The sequence below is a fragment of the Plasmodium reichenowi genome, assembly GCF_001601855.1.
Source record: "Plasmodium reichenowi strain SY57 chromosome Unknown, whole genome shotgun sequence".
NCBI lineage: Eukaryota > Apicomplexa > Aconoidasida > Haemosporida > Plasmodiidae > Plasmodium > Plasmodium reichenowi.
Genome location: NW_017962159.1, coordinates 1 through 608, shown reverse-complemented (window position 1 = coordinate 608; position 608 = coordinate 1). Strand labels below are relative to the sequence as shown.

The 608-nt window shown below is 12.0% G+C and overlaps 1 protein-coding gene across 1 annotated transcript; it reads right to left on the bottom strand.

Moving 5' to 3' along the window:
• Window positions 1-31: 31 nt before the first annotated feature.
• PRSY57_0000800 (cold-shock protein, putative) lies at window positions 32-170 on the bottom strand (the record flags this gene model as incomplete). Its single annotated transcript, XM_020114102.1, has 1 exon — window positions 32-170. A coding segment is annotated over one exon (139 nt), but the record flags the coding sequence as incomplete, so codon positions are not given.
• Between the last annotated feature and the right edge of the window lie 438 nt (window positions 171-608).

The following is a 608-nucleotide window of genomic DNA, read 5'->3' as shown; positions in this document are numbered from 1 at the left end:
TTTTTTTTTTTTTTTTATGGGTAACACATACTTATAAAACCATAACCTTTCCTCTTATCGAACATGATAACATTTCCTGTTATTTTATCATGTTTTTCTTTATTTATTAATTGAGAAAAAAAATGTTTTTTATAACTATTAAAATGAATGTGAATTTTTCTTCTAAGCATTTTATACCATTTATTATTTATTAAAATTTTATATTATATATAATAATATATTAAAAAATAAAATATATATATTATATTTGAAACTATATATAAATATAAGGTATATTTTTTTTTTAAGTTTTTTTTTCAAATAATCATTTAATTAAAAGTATATATAGTTACAATATGAATAAATTAAATATTATAAATATATATATATATATATATATATATATATATATATATATATATGTATAGATTTATAGTAGGATAAAAAAGAATAATAATAAATAAAAAATAAAATAAAATAAAATAAATAAAAGAAATTGTGGATATATATCATAATATATATGTTACATACATATAATATATATTATTATTTTATTTTATTTCTTTATGTATATATGCACACAAAACAACTTCACATAAAAAAAATAATAATTAATAAGTAATTATTTT